This window comes from Danio rerio, chromosome 20 (assembly GCF_049306965.1).
Source record: "Danio rerio strain Tuebingen ecotype United States chromosome 20, GRCz12tu, whole genome shotgun sequence".
Taxonomy (NCBI): Eukaryota; Metazoa; Chordata; class Actinopteri; order Cypriniformes; family Danionidae; genus Danio; species Danio rerio.
The window spans coordinates 6,055,001-6,069,702 of record NC_133195.1 but is presented as its reverse complement, the minus strand read 5'-3'; the positions used below and the strand labels follow the sequence as shown (position 1 = coordinate 6,069,702).

Here is a 14,702-nt window from a genome sequence, read left to right as displayed (position 1 = left end):
CACTGGTGGGAGGCGTGCTTTGGGCCGAGTGCCTTAGCGCCCCACCAGTGCTGATATACAGCCATAGCACACTGCTACTCGTGTGATATTGCGTTTATACAACAGTTCGATGGCACAATCTTATACATTAAAAAGAAAATCAAACACAGAGAGTCTAAAACACTTTTGTATTATGAACTACTTTCTTCCGCCATTCATTCACATCTGCAGCTGATGTCAGAACAGCAGAAACCGTTACTAATTCACCAATGTGACTTTAGAGCTAGTGTTTGAATGATTCTCTATAGCGTAATGTGAAGCGGCACTTCTGGAGTGTGACCCCTTAAGATGATGACAAAACAGCAAATTTTGGCCACATTTTAAGATTATAAGGCTGAACGTGACATTAAAATGGCATACGTCCACAGAGATTTCTCACCAGACTGCTGTTGTGTTTGCGATAAGGAGAGACAAGGCTGAATCCAGCTTCTTATTCGCAGCTTCTTATTGAATCTATAAGGTCCACCTTAAAACCACGAGGCTTCCGTTTTTCAGCTTTTTATTCAAGCTCAAGAGTACACACTGAGCAAGGGCTTATTGTGCGATTCTGGCGCCATCTTGTGGATAGACAACGTCAACCGTCGGCTGCCGACGAGCTCTCAGAAATTGTAAATATTTTACAATAGGGACTATTCTTACAAATAAACTGCATAGTTGCAATTTAAACAACTACATTCTCGACTAAAAAGCCTCAAAAGTACATTTTATTGTCTAACAGCAGTAATATTTATCAAACTGTAGTGTCTCTCTGCTTGTTGCTGGCTGTATGTGGGCGGAGTAATGCACAGAGGTGAAGGGTGAAGAGGCCCTTTTATGTGATGTTACTGGCAAAATAGTGCACGTCTATCAGCCAATCAGATTCAAGAACCAGACAGAACTGTTGTATAAACTAAAATAAACCATTTGAAATTGAACTTTAGAACTCAGTGAAAGCCAACAAATATCAGTGATTCAGCATGTGCATTTAATAATGTTAAAGCTAGATTATAAGCCTTAACACTTCGTTGGAGTGCAGTAAGTGCACTATTCTGTGCTTGTGATTGGCTGTATTTAAATTTCTGTCGTGTTTCGTCTGGTGTAAAAATTCCTGCAAATCTCATCACATAGCATGTTAGGACACGGGGTTACAATGTAACCTGCTCACCTAATGTTTACGTTTGTAATATTATTTGCTAATTAATATCCACCTCATGTCTGCTTACATTCTAAATGTCATATCAACCTCTATCACTTGATTAATAAAAAAGCAGACACACAAGTGCATTTTTAAATCTATTAAAACTGATCAACGTGTATGGGTGGAAACCACCTTTCCACAAAACATTAAGCTATGGTTATTTCCATACTTGTTTTGTCAAATTTGTTGTAGAAACAATGCAGTAGCCTATTTTATGTAGTTTATTGCAATAACATCTGAAATAACTTCAAAATTATGGCCAATTCCCCACTTTTTCAAGTGAAAAGTTAATAAACGTCATGCATTACATTTGCCATTTTATAGTCGCGGTGTGTGCGATTAACTCTGCGTTGGTCTACTCAAAGTTGATTGACCTATCTCAAATCAGCTATTCTGAAACTAAGTTTTTAATCTCTCTGTAAATCAACTCATAGTTAAAATTTAAACTTTGAGTTGGTTGAACCTCCTTGCTGAAACAGGCTCCTGACGAATAAATGTTAGTTTTTGACATCATTATGATTTAAGATGTTGGCTCTGCGTTAGATTTTGGTCACTTTCCAACCCAACCTAAAATCAACCAAATATTAACGTCATTTGATGTTGTTACTGGTGATCAAAATAAGGTTGTCCTTAAACACTGCCTAGTTTTGATCACCTAATCACGACCAAAATCTAACCTAATATTAATGTCTTATGACATTGTGTGTCTGCTGGGTAATAACTAAATGCAATACAGTTACAATTTATGCACATCCACAAATTACATCTAAATTACATCTTTTTAAGGGCTACTTTTTACTCACACTTTGAGTAGTATTTACAACAGAGACTTTTACTCTACTTGCACTATATTTTTAAGCAAGTAATGGTACTTTTACTTAGGTATTATTTTTCAGTACTTTTTTCACCACTGTTTGTTACAAGAAAAGTCTTTATTTTAGCATAAATGTAGTGTTTTTGTGATTTTATACTGCATTTCAATTGAAAAACATCAGGAAAAAAAAACAACTCAACGATAAAGTCTACTTGTGCATTTAGTGTGACCAATTCTTTTTTGTTTGCATTCATGACTTGGTTTAAGACAATATGTTTTTTTTCCCTTTTTTCTAAAGCAGTTTAAATGGTAAAACATGTAACTGATTTTAAATGCAAAAGTTTTATATATCTATCTCGCACATCTATAAAAAAAAAGGAAATTGTGTTATTAATACGACTTGAAAATGTGTTAATAAAGATGACAAAAACATTTCCTTCCTCTTTACCAAAAATAAAATTTCTGTAGAACAGCTCGCAGCTCTACATGTCGCAGGCTGTGAGAACAGAGAATTGAAGCATCTGTTGACAGGCAGTACTTCTACAAGTGTGCAAGGAGAGACTAGAAGATACTGAAAGCTCTGAGTGGACTTTAGGCCTTAATGAGACTCTGGGTTGATGGGTACTCCAGTAAGTTGGAAGAGAGCAGCTCCATATGTCAGGTATATGTGAACTTGTGTGGAGTGACTGACAGCTGCTGCTAGGTCCAGAATGCACTGCACGGCGAATTTGGCTGAATGATACTCTACAATGTCAAGATTAATTCTTGGCATTGCACTTTACTCTCAAAATCAATCAGAAGAGTTTTGTATAAAAAAAAAAAAAAAAACTCTAGAAACATACTGTGCAGAGAAATTGCTAAATCTGGTGCTTTAGTTGTCATGCATTTGGACAAGTCATCAGACTTCTGTAACATTTTAAACATCTTTAGTAAACCACTTAATAAAGAGCCCCATATTATGCATTAAAATTGGTTATATTTTGGTTTTGGGGGCCTCCAACAACAGCCTGATATGCATGCACGGTCAAAAACACTTTCATTGTCTTATGATATGCATTTATTTTTACCTAACTAACCAAACGACTCCTGTATGATTCGTTTAGTGATTCATTTGTTCTGAAACTCCTCCTTAGCGCAATGCTAATCTGCTCTGATTGGTCCGAAGACCCAGTCTGATGTGATTGGTCAACTTTGTTCAGCATGAGACAGAGAGAAATGCCAAGCACTGCTTATCAACAGGTAGTCACAGTGCACATTGTATGTGTGAGCCCAATGCAGGAGTGCATTAAAGCAATGCAGTTTAACACCAGCATATTGCTCTATTCTCAACCATAAGTAAAAACAGTGACAAACATTCAGTAATAATCCACAAAGTGGCAAAAGCAGAACTATTTTAAAACTTGACCGCCGCACATGTGTAGGAACAGCTGACGGAGGCCATAGCAACGACAAACGGCAGATGATCGCCAGCTTACAAACACATTTAAATCCGTAAACAAAGCTGCATGCGTCACATTTTCAACGTGGCTTTAGATGCGATATGAGAATATAAAGAGTTACAATACCAGATACAATACAAGTGGTTACAAGTTACAAAACACAATTAAATACAAAATTTGCAAGCTAGAGAAAACAAGGAGGCAACCATTTTACTTACTTACACTTGGGAAATGGAGGAAGAAACTGATTCATTAACTGTGCACTGTAAAGTTCTTGTCAAGCTCTGACAAAGTCCCACACATCAAGTCTTTTGAGATCCTTTATTTATCAAACGGCCAATGAATTCTCTGTTGTAAGCATGTAGATTGCTGTAACACTCGTTAGAAAAATGACGGGAGATATTTTGCAAAAATAAACTTCAACCACTGACTCTTCACAGCCTCATCTTTGGGAAGAGAAAATAACACTAACTTTCCCTCCCACTTCGTGACATGATTCGCAACATGAGTCGACTCTTTTATAGATAAATCAATAGTTTTAAACATGGAACACTTTCAAATTTAAGCCATAGCTGGATTTTTCACTGCAATTAGAGTTTTGTTACACACTGCATGGAGGATCAGTTTCAAAAATACATACTAAGGGCTTTTTAACAAATATATGAAAGAAGCAGTTCTTAATCCTGGTTCCTCACAATGCAGAAAAAAAACATTATAAATTGTTATAAAGCATTGTATAAATCTTTGAGACTAAAACAAACCACACAGAGAGAGCCATTATCTACAAATGGCCAAAAAAACAAACAAAAAAAGTGGAGAACCTTCTTAGGAGTGGTTACCAAAATTACCCAGAGAGCGCAGTGACAACTCATCCAAGAGGTCACAAAAGAACCCACAACAACATCTAAAGGACTGCAGACCTCACTTGCCTCAGTTAAGGTGAGTTCACGACTCCATCATAAGGAAGAGACTGGACAAAATGATTTGCATGGTTGTGATCCAAGACAAAAACCATTGCCAAGCAAAAATACCATAAAGACAAAACTCAGGTTCTTTAGATGAACAAAGTTAAACAACATAAGCAAATCCATTTCTGAATGGCAGAAGAAAAAGTTTAGATAAGACCTTTGAGTGGCTGAGTCAAAGTCCTGAGCTTAATCCAATTAAAATGCTGTGGCGTGAAGTTAAAAAGGCAGTTCATGCTCGAAAACTATCCAATGTGGCTGAATTATAAAACTTCATGCAAAGATTAGTGAAGCAAAATTTCTCATTGCAAGTTATGGAAAACCCTTGTTTGCAGTTAAGTTTGCTGATAAGGTTGACTAAACCAGTTCGGTTTAGGGACAAACACTTTTACACACAGGGCTATTTAGTTGTGTTTTGTTTTTTCCTTAATAATAAAAGCAACCCGGGCTCATTGGAGGAAACGTGGAAACGTAGCCCCGCGGAGGTTTCTGCGGACCGCGATTTACGTCCCGAGAGGTACGTATTCCAGCGTTTTTTTGTTTTCGCGGATCCGCGAGAGGCCGCTGTGCGCGCTTTTTCGCGTCCCGGGCGGACGCCTCTCGGGAGCGCGAATAGCCGGCGGATCGGAAAAAAATTAAAATAAAGCAAAAGCCCCCGTCTTCGATTTCGACCGCGTTTTCGGATCCCGCCGCGTTCTTGCCCTTATTTTCCAGATTCCGTTTTTCGTCTTACCTGATTTCCGGAACCCGCTGTTCCCCGGACTCGATCCCGGTCGTCGTCCACCGCGGCCGGTTCGTCCTCCTCCTCCTCCTCCTCCTCCGGGGCCTCCGCTCCGCCGACGCAACGCTGTGAGCGGCGCCACACCGCCCCGCAGCGTTCGCTCAAAAAAAACCAAACGCGGCCTTTACGTACCTCCGGCCACGTAAATCGTGGTCTCCAGAAACGTCCGCGGGGCTACGTTTCCAGAATGAGCTTGGGTTGAATAAAAGCCTTCATTTCAAAACTGCATGATGTCTTTACTTGTGTTATGTTTGACTAATATTTAAATGAGATCTGAGGCATTAAAGTGTGACAAAAATAAAATAAGAAATCAGTGAGGAGGCAAACACTTTTTCACACCACTGTGCCTGATTATCTGGCATACTTTATAAGCTGCTCTGTCTTCAGTTCACTTTTGCTTATTCTGTTCTAAACCAAACATTGAATTAAAGCACAATGGTTCATACATTTAAAAAGGATTTAATGTGCCTCTTAGATATGTTAAAAGCTCAGTGTTCCTCTATACATATGCTGATTGCCGCGCTGGGTCAATGGTGTCTCCCTGGTAACAGGGTTGTGATTATTGTCCATTAACCTCTTCAGGTAAACATTAACGCTTATTTAGAGTAATTTAGAACAAAGAGGTTAAGGTTGTAGTGAGGAATAAACAGCGTGTTACACAACAGAGGATTTAAATGTCAGTGATGGACAAAACGTAGACCGTATCCTACATGACAAGATGTCATCGACAAACAAATGGATGTCCTCACCAGCAGAAACATTTAAACAGGAGAAATAGAAATCCCAAGTAGATACTTCACATTTTGCCATTGTAACTGGTTGGGAAAAAATAGCAAAAGAGTGTAATTTGGTGTTTTGTCACATGTAGTTTAGACACGCTGACTTAGAAACAACACCACCACATATGTGAATGTTATTAAGTCCATACAATGTACAGGCTATAATAATAAAAATCCAATGAGGTACAAAGTGTCATACATGTCAATGCATTAAGCACATTCTTTTCAGCAGAATGCTGGTTTTGTTCTTCTTACTTCTTGTTACTAGCGTTTTCTTGCTAGTGAAGTGCTCAGTTTTTCCACTTTCAAAGTCGTCATGTAAATAGCAAATGCGCTTACGGCGCGACACAACTGGCTACTAAAGGTAATGGGAGATGAGACTCTGATTGTTTTATTCTCAAAACACACCTATAACTCATTAAGAAAATAAGCTCAACCCTTTTAGACCATGCACCACGGGGCAAAGCGGATTTTTCCGTCCTTAAATGAGCAAAAGTGGATTCTAACACGCCCTGACTACGCTTGCGCCCTGCGCTTTGCATATGGATTGTCAAAATAGAACCCAAGGTGTTTATAAAACATGCTTATCATTATAAAAAACAAAATAAAGATGTGGTAAAATTGCTCTCTATTATTAATGTTGGTGTTTTCAGCTTGGCACAAATCCTTAGGTGAACATGTGCCTACTATGCACCATTCTCTGTAGTCTAAAACCAGTAAGTTTAATCTGTGCTAAAGCCTCACAGTGGGATTCTGTTCATCTTTACAGTGTGTCTATGTGTGCAGTCTCCTGGTGCACATAGGATCCTAGTGCTTGTCCAATCAGATTCTCCTTTGACTGAATTGAGTGTTGTCTGGATATTGAGTGTTGTGTTTCCTGCTGTGCATTGCTGAGTGGGATCTGAAGATGTTATTAGGTGGTGCTTCTTCATCTGGATTGGAAAACAGTGTGAGCTACGGTGGCATTAATATAATTTCTAACTGAATGGAATAAGAATTGATTTTAATACTCACAAACACTTCACAAACAAACAGCTGCAGGATTTCTCTCTATGTTTTAGTACAGTTGTTGATTACAAAGGAAGTAAATTCTGTGATGGACGTCTGATCCAGGATGGAGTAACACATATGTCATAGCCCTTCTTTGTCTGTTGTTTCTGTGCTGTCTTTATTTAAAGCAGGGGTGTCCTAACTCGGTCCTGGAGAGTTTATTTACATCTTGCTTCAACACACCTGCCAGGAGGTTTCTAGTATATCTAGTAAGAGCTTGATTAGCTGGTTCAGGTGTGTTTGATTAGGATTGGAGCTAAACCATCACTGGACACCAGCCCTCCAGGACCGGACACCCCTGATTTAACGTGTCTATAGGTGCATGCTTTTTAAACTTTAAAAAAAAAAAAAAAAAAAAAAAAAAAAAAAAAAAAAAAATATATATATATATATATATATATATATATATATATATATATATATATATATATATATATATATATATATATATATATATATACAGGGCTTTACATTAACACCCGCCAACCTGCCAAATGCGGGTAGATTTCAGCTTTGGCCGGTGAGACAGCCGCTCCCACTAGCCACTTTGGCAGGTTGGAAATCATTTTTACATTGTAGTTTTCTTAAAGCAGGGTTCGACAATAAGGATGGCCCAATATGCGTGCAAATGTGATATTAGAATCGAGAAACAGCACGACTGAAAACAATAACTGTGTTCGCGCGAGACAAAGCAGGTGAATGTTTAAAGCGTGCACGCTCCCGTTTACTTGCGCTTTTTTTTCGTTCACTTGGGATCGGTTCTCTTTGAAAAAGACTAGACAAAAAATGATGCTCGTGTACCCACAGTCCTGCTGCTTTTAAGAGCTCAAGATTAATATATATATATATATATATATATATATATATATATATATATATATATATATATATATATATATATATATATATATATCAACTCCTTGTTCAAGCTCTTGTTCTCTCCAAACTGGATTACTGCAACTCTCTACTAGCTGGGCTTCCAGCTAACTCTATCAAGCCTCTTCAACTGCTCCAGAATGCAGCAGCACGAGTGGTCTTTAATGAACCTAAACGAGCACATGTCACTCCGCTGCTAGTCCGTTTGCACTGGCTGCCAGTTGCTGCTCGCATCAAATTCAAAGCTCTGATGTTTGCCTACAAAGTGACTTCTGGCTTTGCTCCTTCTTATCTGCTCTCACTTCTGCAGATCTATGTGCCCTCCAGAAACTTGCGTTCTGTGAATGAACGTCGCCTCGTGGTTCCATCCCAAAGAGGGAAGAAATCACTTTCGCGAACGCTCACGCTCAATCTGCCCAGTTGGTGGAATGAACTCCCTAACTGCATCAGAACAGCAGAATCACTCGCTACTTTCAAGAAACGACTAAAAACTCAACTATTTACTCTCCACTTCACTTCCTAATCTGCAATTGCCTCTCTGAATATCACACTAACTGTACCCAAAAAAAAAATAAAATAAAATACTAATACTACTAATACTTCCCTTCTTAGACTTTACAGACCTGAAACTTGCCTATAGCACTTATTCATTGTTGCTCTTAGTTGTGTAAATTGCTTCCTTGTCCTCATTTGTAAGTCGTTTTGGATAAAAGCGTCTGCTAAATGACTAAATGTAAATGTAATATATATATATATATATATTTGTAAGCAGCAGTCACTGCTTTCGTTTAATTGTTCTCAGGCACGTTATCATCCTTTCATTATCACTTGTGGTATGTTTTTACCTGCTTTCTTTTGCTTACAGTTATTTTTGTTAATATAGTTTAATTATCATCCTTTACAATAACATTTCTTTAATACGAGATTAACCAACCATTTGTGTGTAGTATTTGCTGATCTGGGACAACACAACATCTAAATCAAGTCATTTTAGCATGTCAAAGTCACATTTATTTATATAAAATATATTTTCCAAACAACAAAACTGTGGCTAGTGAAAATGGCAAGTGGCTAGTACTTTTGGAAATCTACTAGCCACAGTGGCAGGTGATCAAAAAAGTTAATGTAAAGACCTATATATATATATATATATATATATATATATATATATATATATATATATATATATATATATATATATATATATATATATATATATATGTGTATGTATGTATGTAATGACTGTTTTGGTCTATTTTAGCAGCGAGCATAGATCCGATGAATCCAAACAAAGATCACAAATTTGCACTTTTTTTTTTCCGTTTTTTTTCCCTCCCATCCTGTAGACTACTCGCGCCTCTGTAGAGTGTCTGGGGGTCCCGCCCCACCGGTTGAGAACCACTGCTATACAGTATGCTAAAATCAGTATGCGAGCCGAGTAGTATGTCCAAATTCATAGATTTCGAATATTAGTATGCAGGAAATACCCAGATGACTTACTACTTCCGGCAAAACTCTGAAGTGCGCATCCTATTATCTCATGATGCCCCGCGAGAGAATTCATGAATGGGAATCGATGCAACTGACGCAGGTAAGCCATGTGACCATGACAAAATGGAGGATGAAGTACGTCCGAATTCCATTCATACTTTTCATACTGTATAGAACGTACTTTTCTAATGGCCGAGTAGTACGTTTAAATTAAAATGCAGTACCTACTGAGTAGGCGGTTTCGGACGCAGGCATTGTCTTTCATATTCCGAGATGTCGTAAAACAATTTGTTCTTCATCAAACTGTGATAAATTAGCTGCTTTTCCCATTCTGACCTAAAGCTGGCATCGGATATTATACACACTGCACCATTTGGCATATCAGCGCAGCTCTTATTCAACAGCAGCATTCTAATTTCCTTTTAAGTAACACACCATGAGGGCGTTCCATCTGCAGGGGGTCAAAAACAACCTCTCATCTCAGAGAATTCCGTTCTCTCGCACTTACACTTTAAATGTTGATGTCTCGGTTGCTGTTTCATGGAACAGATGGTCGGTGAGCACATTATCTCTCAAAAGAGACATTAGGGAGAAAAAGACTTCCAATATGTTCAAGTCTGGCTTTCTTTCAAACATAATCACCGTTTTCTTGCATCAGCACAATCCCTTACAAACTTTGGAATCCAGCAGTATTACATTACCGCCTGACTTTGTTGTCTTAGGGGTCATGGCGCAAAAAACAAAAGCACATTTGAAGAGCTAACCATATTGAAGGCATGCAATTATAATTCACCTCAACATGATATAATGCACATTAGGTGTTTAGATTTAAACAAATCAGCAAGATCTTTGTAAATAACACTCACATTTAACTTACATTTAACTGTCTTAAGTTAGGGGTGTCCAAACTCGGTCCTGGATGGCCGGTGTCCTGCATGATTTAGCTCCAACTTCCCCTAAACACACCTGCATGGAAGTTTATAGTATACCTAGAAAGAGCTTGATTAGCTGGTTCAGGTGTGTTTAATTGGGGTTGGAACTAAAACATGCAGGACACCGGCCCTTCAGGATCAAGTTTGGACACCCCTGTCTTAATGCCGAGTTCAGACTGCATGATTTTCAAAGTAGTTGTGTTACAGATGTTTTCACACTGCATGACTATCTGGGCTAGCGTTTCATCGCTGCTTTGTTTACACTGCAATGGATCGGCGACATGGACATTCACATTGCATGACTTTACTATAGGAAAAATCGCTGACAACTTCGTCCAAACTACGTCTCACAGCCAAAAACACGTCGTATATCTTTTGTTATTAACTACATAATGAGAAAGAAGCCTTTAATGGGGTAGAACATGTACATGTTTGCTCACCTGAGTTTAAAGGGAATTAGCCATTTCTCCTCAACGTTGATAATAAACTAATTTCTTTCTGTATGAAACGTCAAACAGACACAGTTGCTCCTGAGTCCTGTCAAACCTCCACTAGTTTTTCCTCCATTTCGTGGGTCCAAATAAACCGAAAAAGAGCGCTTTTAACTTCTCCCCCAGCCTCCCGCTGGCCTGCAGCAGGTATACACACACGCACACACAAGTGAAAGCTGCTCTTTCATTGGCTGTAGGCGATGGCTGATGTTATTTTCAGTCAAAACTCAATTCACACAGCATGATTTGAATCGCCGACAGCTCCAGATATTTAGCACGCCAAATATCTCACAGGCATCGGCGACTCATCGGCGATTCTCTCAGATCGCGTCTTTGAAAGTTCATACTGTGTGATTGTCACTCACGTGCACGAGCAGCGATTTGCCTGTGATTTCAGGCATTTGTCGCCGATTTCTATAAACCTGTCTGCGAGCCAAAATCGGGGCTAAAATCACGCAGTCTAAACTAGGCATAAGTAAACGCTTCTAAAGACATTTTTAATGTATGCTGCCATGTCAAAAGTTTGCGTAGACATTGAATTGATGATCAACCAAATATTATTTTTATATTATTCTTTAATATAATAACCACTTTTCCACAAGCCATTAACTAGTGCATATTTAGGAAAACTGGACTCACGATATGAAGCATGATGTAGTCTCCTAGTCTGGGGGCGCTGTCGATGCGGACAAGAATTCCATCTTTGATGGTGGTGCTGAAACCCACAGCCAGTCTATCAGTTCGAGTGCTTGGCCTTTCATTGTTGGGCCATGTGTACATGATAAGTCCCCCGCCCTTTCCAAAGATGTACGTTGCTCCAGCTGCGGGGAGGAATAGAGAAAGACCAGTGTAAGGAGATTTTGTACAGATTTAACTGTAACACTTTTCAATAAGGTTCATTAGTTAATGCGTTTACTAACATGAACTAATCATGAACAACACATGTACAGCATTTATTAATCATAATTGAACATTTACTAATGCATTATTAACATCCAAGTCCATGCTTGTTAACATTAGTTGATGCACCATGAGTTAACATGAACTAACAATGAACAACTGTATTTTCGTTAACTAACGTGAACAAATACAGTAGTAGGTGTATTGTTCATTGTTTGTTCATGTTAGTAAATGCATTAATAAACATTTACTAATGAACCTTATTGTAAAGGTCAAGAATCTTGGTGTGACTCTGGAGTCAGATCTGAGTTTCAATAGTCATGTCAAAGCAGTCAGTAAATCAGCATACTATCATCTCAAAAACATAGCAAGAATCAGATGCTTTGTTTCCAGTGAAGATTTAGAGAAACTTGTTCATGCTTTTATCAGCAGCAGGGTGGATTACTGTAACGGCCTCCTCACTGGCCTTCCTAAAAAGATAGTCAGACATTTACAGCTCATCCAGAATGCTGCAGCCAGAATTCTGACCAGAACCAGAAAATCAGAGCACATCACACCTGTACTCAGGTCTTTACACTGGCTGCCAGTTACATTCAGAATAGATTTTAAAGTATTATTACTGGTCTATAAATCACTAAATGGCCTAGGACCTCAATACATTACAGATATGCTCACTGAATACAAACCTAACAGATCACTCAGATCTTTAGGATCATATAAACTAGAAGTTCCAAGAGTTCAGTCAAAGCAGGGTGAATCAGCTTTCAGCCACTATGCCACCCGCTGCTGGAATCAGCTTCCAGAAATGATCAGATGTGCTCCAGCAGTAGGCACATTCAAATCAAGACTGAAAACACATCTGTTTAGCTGTGCCTTTACTGAATGAGCACTGTGCTGCGTCCGACAGATTATGCACTATTATGTTTTTCTCTTCTTCTTCATTCTTTTATATCACATTTTACCTGTTTTTATGTTTTTTTTATCAGTTTTATTATTTGTTTTTATTTATTATTTTTTTACTTGTTTCTTTTATTCTTGTTTATGTAAAGCACTTTGAATTGCCACTGTGTATGAAATGTGCTATATAAATAAACTTGCCTTGCCTTGCCTTGCCTAAAGTGTGACCGATTTAACATTTCATTTAATTAATTTACAATGAAACAACCAGCTGTTACTGTTTAAATCCAAAAAGTGTCCATGCTTGCTAGTGCAGAATTGCATCTTATTTCAGTGCAGCAGAAAGCAAAAAGCTTACAAAGAGCTTACAATCATACCGCTACAGACATGAGTGATCAAAGTACTGATGTAAATATAATAAGTTCGGCATAAAACTGGATGTGTGGAAAAAAATCCCCTTATGTGCACCCTTAAATTAACTTATTTCAGAAACCACAACTTGATCCTGATTTCTTTTTATATCAAAGATACAGGATCATGTTTTTTTTTCTACATGAATTTGTTGAGAAATGCTATTTGAGGATACACAATCAGGTTTCAGAGCACTCTGGATCGAGTGAACTCTGAATATTGAACCGATGATATTCATCTGTCATGTGAAGACCCTTCTTGCACCTTAAAAATATTGCTAAACTGAACCTATGCCCTTAATGCCTTAATACTGTGATAAAGCTAATCCATGCATTTGTGACCTCAAAGCTAGATAATGTGTCAGTTGTTGTTTGTTATATAGAATAAATAAACTGCTGGTTCAAAATACTGCTTAAGTGCCTACTAAAATCTATAAATATTCAAATCTGCAGCAACTGCATGATGCAATCATGTCAATATGGACCAAAATATATACAGGATATTTCCAATACCTTGTTGAATCTATGCTACAAGGATTAAAGCAGTTCTGACGGCAAAAGGGAGTCCAACCCAGTACTAGTAAGGTGTACCTAATAAAGTGGCCGGTAAGCGTACAAACAAAACAATCCATTCTGTTGCTTAGGCCGTACTCACAGTAGGTACAGTTGCCTCGAAGCGGGCCAAAGCACGCTTGTCCCCCCTCCCGTCTCCCCCGACGGCCCGCACTCACACCACAAATGGGCCTCGGCACGCTTACGTCATCGCTGCTGCGCTGTTCAGTTAGAAGCGCCCTCTCACTCAGCAGCACAGTGGAGATTTCTCTAGTTATATCGTTTCAGTAGTTTGTTATGCAGTGACGTGCAGTCAAATATTTCGCCAAACAGTCCTTAGGGATGCGGTGACACGCAGTCAGATATTTCGCCGAACAGATCCGCCACTTTTGGCGCTCATAAACAATCATAAAGCTCTCGTGCTGCAGGAATGAGGAGGTCTGCAGAAGCCGCGCAGCTGTCATGCAGTGAGAAGTTCTCGTCTTTAATAATCTACAGCAGTTTGCTTTCACTGAACAGTAAGAATGATTAATAAATCCATATGAAACAGACCCTTAAAAGTCCCGTCCCGCTTTCAGTTTCAGGCTTTTGCGCGTTTTGCATTCACACACAAGCGTACCGTGCCAAAGCCCAAGTAAACCGCGCTCAGGCACACCTCTTCCAACTGGGCCAGGGCCGGCCAAGTGAACCGTGCTTGAGCCCGATTCAGCGCACTCACACTTCTCAAACAATCCGGGAAACGGGCCTGGGCACGGTACGGATGGCATAGTGTGAGTAGGCCCTTACTTACTAAGTCCTAAATAGTAAAACTCCCTGTTTTCTGTGCAAACTCCTGCACATCACAGCCATTCATGCCAATTGTATTCAGAAAATGGCCTATTGATAGTACCAAGAAAATAAAAGTTGGCAGTAGACCTCTCTCTTATATAGAACTTAAAGTCTGGAGCACCTAGTACAGTTTGGGATGAACACATTCTTCCTGTTTAAACCTAGCTTAAAAACCCATCTCTTTTCATTACCATTCACATAAAGCACAATCAATAAGGGATAGACAATTATTAGGGAAACAAGTACACTTACAAAACAGCATTGTAAGAAGATTTGTATGT

The 14,702-nt window shown here is 38.8% G+C and overlaps 1 protein-coding gene across 51 annotated transcripts in view; it reads right to left on the bottom strand.

The window, feature by feature from the left end:
- nrxn3b (neurexin 3b) overlaps positions 1–14,702 on the bottom strand; it is a 420,076-nt gene that overhangs the window by 67,826 nt on the left and 337,548 nt on the right. For all 51 annotated transcript variants that reach the window (XM_073933124.1, XM_073933143.1, XM_073933144.1 and 48 more), the window contains 1 exon segment: positions 11,474–11,655. In XM_073933124.1, the coding sequence (XP_073789225.1) occupies positions 11,474–11,655 (182 nt within the window).